At 23.8% G+C, this 5,982-nt stretch overlaps 2 protein-coding genes across 2 annotated transcripts; one reads left to right on the top strand and one right to left on the bottom strand.

The window, feature by feature from the left end:
• Positions 1-1,147: 1,147 nt before the first annotated feature.
• PVX_107755 (variable surface protein Vir12/24-related) lies at positions 1,148-3,378 on the top strand (the record flags this gene model as incomplete). Its single annotated transcript, XM_001608518.1, has 3 exons — positions 1,148-1,303; positions 1,353-2,042; positions 2,251-3,378. The coding sequence occupies 3 exons, from the start codon at positions 1,148-1,150 to the stop codon at positions 3,376-3,378; spliced, it is 1,974 nt and encodes a 657-aa protein (XP_001608568.1).
• Positions 3,379-4,789: 1,411 nt separating this feature from the next.
• On the bottom strand, positions 4,790-5,982 carry PVX_107750 (variable surface protein Vir2/15-like; the record flags this gene model as incomplete). Its single annotated transcript, XM_001608517.1, has 3 exons — positions 4,790-4,960; positions 5,102-5,815; positions 5,962-5,982. The coding sequence occupies 3 exons, from the start codon at positions 5,980-5,982 to the stop codon at positions 4,790-4,792; spliced, it is 906 nt and encodes a 301-aa protein (XP_001608567.1).

Genomic DNA, 5,982 nt, shown 5'->3' with positions numbered 1-5,982 from the left:
TATTGGTGATTGAATTGTGTGTTTACGACATAAGGAAAAACTCTATGTTCAATTTAACAGATAAGATTATATATAATTTAAAATAATATAATTTTTGTATTTTTTATTCCTTTTAAAATTACATATATTTTTTCATTATTATTGGCCTCAATGTAATTCAGAATAAAAATAAATTTTTTGGTATATTAATTTGTAAATTTATCACACACCTTAATATTAATAATAAAAAAGCATATAGTACGTCAATGATTAGTGTGATATTGTTTTATTTATATAAATAATTGTACGCTTAAGCATATTATTTTATTATTTTACAAAAATGCCCCCAAATGGAGGTGAAATTAGTGAAAGGTCTGAAGGGGTAAACATGAAGTTCTTAATTAAATAATTATTTATAGAATATTTTATATTCCATAGGAATTTGTGTTGAACAAAATTTTATTTTTATATGATAATATTTTTATAAATATAAATTTCAATTTTTCTATTTATTTATAGGACTATAATAAGAAGAATTTATTAACTAAAATTTATATTGATTTTAATAAAAATTGTGATGTTAATGATGGTGAATTTCAATGTGATGTTGATGCAAAAGAATTTGGAGGTAATACTACTGATTTGGGTATGCTTTACAAAAAATTTATAAGAAATATTAAGAAATTATCAAATGATAGAATAAGTTATTTTAATATATTAGATAAAACCAATAATTTAAATCTCCGTTGTATATATTTGAAGTACTGGATTTACAATCAACTAGTAAACGCTAATATTAATAAAAACAATATTCCGGGTTTCTTCACTACTTGGAATTCACAGAAAAATGGAATCTTTTCTGGGGAAAAAATTCCATGCGAATTTTATGATTTGAAAGTAGATGAAATAAATGAAATAAGAAAATTATATGATTATTACATGCTTTATGATACTTTTGAAAAATCTGAATTTATAAATCCTAAAAATTATAAAACTGCATATTGTTATTACTTGAATCAATTTAAAAATATATATAACAATAAAAACAGAAGTTGTAATGATGATGTTAGCGACAACTATTGTAAAGAATTTAATAATTATATTAAAAAAAGTGTTAAGGAAGCTACGTTGTCTTCAATTGAAAATTATTGTGCAGGAGAAAAATATAATGAGTTATTTCGTGAACAAAAAGCAGATCCAAAGAAGTCAGATTATAGTGAAGCTAGAAAAAAAGTATATTTTATTTTTTAACCTCTATAATGTTTTTTTAGATTTCTATAATAATAATTTTTCATCACTGAATACATGTAAAAATATATACTTCGTAATAGATTTATACATATTTATTATTCTATTTTTATTCTTGTTTTTAGTACGGAATTTTCCAAGTTTTAGATCAATATCATGAATATGAAGTGAAATTGATAAAGGATGCGGATGATGATAATTATAAAAATATTTGTGACATTGAATGCGGCTCTGATATATGTACCAATGATGTTAAAGCAATTTGCGAAAAATATGCAAAGAAGTTTTTAAGTTTACCTAAACCTGATAGTCCGGAAAAAAATTTTCGTACTGGTTATGCAAAATATTTGAATTATTTGTTTAATCAAGAATTAAGAGTTATTAAAGGTGAATCTGATAGAAATGAATATTACAAAAAATTTAAGAACAAATGTTCTAGCGATATTAAGCTGAATACATTGAAGGATCATATATCTTATATTAAAGATGAGGAATATAATAAATTAAAAATATTACATGAGTTATATGATAACTTTAGAAATATTAAGATTAAAACAACTGATAATTCTCAAGCCGAAGTAAGTAATTCTCCAAAGTATGATGAACATTGTGTTAGTACATACAATAAAGGCATTACATTGTATAAAGGTGAAGAAGATAAAAAAGATAAAGATTTTTATTATGCACTGAAAGAATTTAGCGTTTTATATGAAAAATATAGATATAGGGAAAATTTAATTGATAAAAAAGAATTAAAAGTATTGCCATATTTTCAAGATATAGACGATTCGAAAGAAAAAAGTGGCATACAGAAAGTAATTTCATTTTGTCAAAACACGCAAGATAAAAAATCATTTAGAAATTTCCCTCATAAAAATGAACATGTTAGCTAATATTTATTCATAAATATTATATTTTTAATTTAACACATCATTTACTAATAGATGAAAAAATTATATACAAAAATATGCATAATAATTTAAATATATATTTATATATTTCATTATTGTTTTTAATGTTCAGGAAATCCAATTAAATAACTCTACTATAAGCAATATATATAATAGTTTTAGTAATCATACTTTGGATAATACTCAATGCGCTAAATACTGTCATGAAATTATTTCTCCTGATGAAAATAATGATGAAATTAAATCACTTTGTGTCAAACTTGTAACTCTTTTAAAAAAATTAAATACTATAGATGGCGTAGGAAATAACCATAGAGATAGGTGTTCAAATTTAATATATTGGACATATGATCAAATAATGCACATATTTGGTAGTGCTGAAAATTATTATAAAAATTCATCTATTATTCATGAAATTAATAAAGTAATTTCTAGAGTAAATGATGAGTTGAAAGTAAATGAGAATTGTTATTTTTACGTGGATGGTGATTTTGATCAATGGAATAAAGAAAGAGATTTACATTATTACTTTTTAATTTTTGATAATTTAAGCAGTGTTAAGGATGACGTTGCTAAAATTGAAACGTACTGTGACTATCTTAAGTATATTAATGGACTATATAAAGAACATATTAAAAGTTGTTGCACTCGTTATATTAGACCCGATGAGTACATGAAGAATAAATGTCCGAGTTATTTTAAATGTGATAAGAAATATTATCCCACTGATCTCATGACTAAATTTAAATGTGCAGATAATGAATATAAAGAAAGCGTAGAAGATATTTTTAATTCTATAACGGTCGATCTCAACGTTATAAGGTATAGTATTTTCATGAATTCGTTTAACCAAATTATAAACATAACGAATGACCCTTTTTATTTGTTCGTCTTAGCTGCTTTTGGATTACTTGGATTCTTTTTTATATTTTTCATTTTTTATAAAGTAACCAGGCATACTATTTATATATATGCGCACATTTTTTATGTTAATTATATAATTCGTTTTCTTAAAACATTTAGAATTATGAAATACATTTATTATAAATTTTTATTACATTTTTGTACCTGTCAGTTTGCTCCCATTGGATCCAGTAATCGCAAAAGAATATCAAGGAGAAATATGGATATGACAGACACCTCAAATTATCATAGGCAAGAATCAATTTCATATAATAAAAAAAACGCTAATGCAAATCCGAAGCGAAAAAGAGTACAAATAGCATATCAAGCAACATGAAAGTCTTTGTAAAAAAGTGAATTGTCATATAAGATTAATTGGAAAATCTACATTGGAACACTAATAGATGGATATTATTTGAATTTTGTTTAAGGGAAAAAAGAAAAGGAATGACCTTAACATGGTTATAAATTTACAATATTATAATTATACACATGTAACTGATAAGTAAAGGAATATATAATTAGTATAGAGAAACATGTGAATATAATGAAAAGTTATACATAAAATAAATAATAATAAAACAGAAAATGTATTTTTATATCATGTGTACCATAAAACTTGCCACCCTTATTTGACCTTTCTTGTAAAAAAGGTAAGGATTATTATTAATATTTTAAATGAAACTAATATTGTTAATACTAATAAAAAATAATAGTATTTATCATTACATTCGATGATATAGTGATACACAATATTGACAGAAAACAAACTGTTATAGAAGATTGCATTATAAAACAGCACTAATAATTGATATACATAAGGAATGCGCGTGTTATCTTTGTGAAAGAGGAATAAAATTATTCAAACTTTTGTAAAACATAAATATAAAGGTGCAAATATTAATAATATATTTCAAAATATATATTATCTTTTGCTTTAATAAATTACAAAAGAATATAAAAAAAAAATAATAAATATATGATTTTATGGGTCATAAATTTATTACTATTAATTTTTTCCTGTTGAAGAATTTTCAGACAATATGCAAACATGTAGTGCTTCCTTTACATTGGCACCACAAATACATGTTTCTTGTAGCATTGTCATATATTCTGAGCATTCTTCACAGAAATTCCAAACTTTCATTTAATTTTTTATGTCTATTTTTATGAATAAAAATTGATTCCCACATTTATAAAATATACCAGACTTGATTCCGTATATAGGTTCTTGTCTATTTGTGTGTATTACTTCATTTCTATTTGAAGAAATATTGATGTTTCTTTGTAATTACCCTTGAATGTGAGAATATATGACAGTTATATATTCTCGTATATTCTAAAACATATTAATATGTAGACTTATGAATTGGTCTCATAACGTATTATACATATTTATTATACTTATTATGAAAAATCATATACGTATTAATCTATTACCATATTAACCCTTTTTTTTTAATATGCCTATGATTTATTCTATATGGTATGATTTTTGTAATATTGTATAATTTTATTATTTTTGACGAACACTCTAATACTACAATTTTATGTGGTTACTACATTTTATCATTGATATTTTTATATAAATTTCATATAGCCCATTTGTCTTTTTAATTAAAGACATACATTATTTTATCTTATTTTTTGGTATTTTACTTACCCTTACTTGTAAGTACGGGTTAATTGCTTTTTCTGTAACATTTTTTCATTGTGTTAAAAAAACATTCCTTCAGAAGCTTTACAAATTAATTGTTTGCTGAAGCGCGATACTGAATATGATATGCTCTATTATTATTACTAATATTGTCATTCTTTGTTCTACGCTCAAAATGTTCATGTTCCTCTTTATCTAAGTGCTTCCGTATATGCTTCTTATTCCTTCTTTTAGAACTAAACAATAAGCCGAATCGGGTAAACTTATATTAGGGGTGTAAAAAGTAAAAGAGAAAAAAGGTGTAATGTGAAATATGTTATATTTTTTAATATAAATACTGGTATACTATTTAACATGTTTTTTTATTAAATAATTTTTAATTTTAGATAGAATTTTTATTAACCTTATACAAAATAAATAAAATGAATGACAGAACAAATGCTATAACAAATGGAGTTATAATAATAAGCGTATTGTCTGTTATCCTAGCGGACGGCAATATTTTTTGTACTTTATCACATTCATTTGGTTTTTCCATATGTTCATTATATATATTTCTAAAGTTGTCTAATTCATTACAGAATTCTGTATTAACACCTCTACGACAATCATCTATATATTTCATGTATAATTCAACAATGTTATGCGCGCAATTGCATTTATTATTACCACAAGACTTATGTTTTTTAAAATTTTCCAAATTCTCATAAAGAACAGCGAGTGTTTGAATATTTAGAAAAGCATCCTTAGTGATATTTTTTACATAATCTAGGTATATTTGTGCATCTTTTTTATGCTGCTTATATGCTTTAGAAAAGGTTTCGAACAGTGTAAAGGTATTATATGTCGATTTATCTTTACTCATTACAGCATGGTATAGCCAATAATACAAGTATATGCAACCGTGAACTTTATCTTTCGAAGGTTTTTCACTTAATCGAGTTAAAAATTGTACAAATTTTACACATGGTTCAATTAAATTATCACTGTTATGAGTAAAACGTGTTAAATCATTAGTAATCTGGATTCTACAGTGTCCTTTAAAAGAATCATTATCTTCTTTTGTAGCCTCTTCAAAATTAGAACTATATTCCAGGAAGCATTTCACATATTTGTACTAAAAAGAAAAAGAAAAAATTAAATATTCAAATTAATGAAGACGCGTATTGAAGAAAAAATCATATTTGATTTAAATGGTGTGGACTATTAAAATAATAAATTATATAATATATATTTTAGCAATAAGTGAAAATATACGTATACGTCTGGTTTTAACTGCGCCAT

This window comes from Plasmodium vivax, genomic scaffold (assembly GCF_000002415.2).
Source record: "Plasmodium vivax scf_7149 genomic scaffold, whole genome shotgun sequence".
NCBI classification, from domain to species: domain Eukaryota; phylum Apicomplexa; class Aconoidasida; order Haemosporida; family Plasmodiidae; genus Plasmodium; species Plasmodium vivax.
The sequence above is the reverse complement of the archived record's forward strand: the minus strand, read 5'-3'. Positions and strand labels throughout refer to the sequence as shown.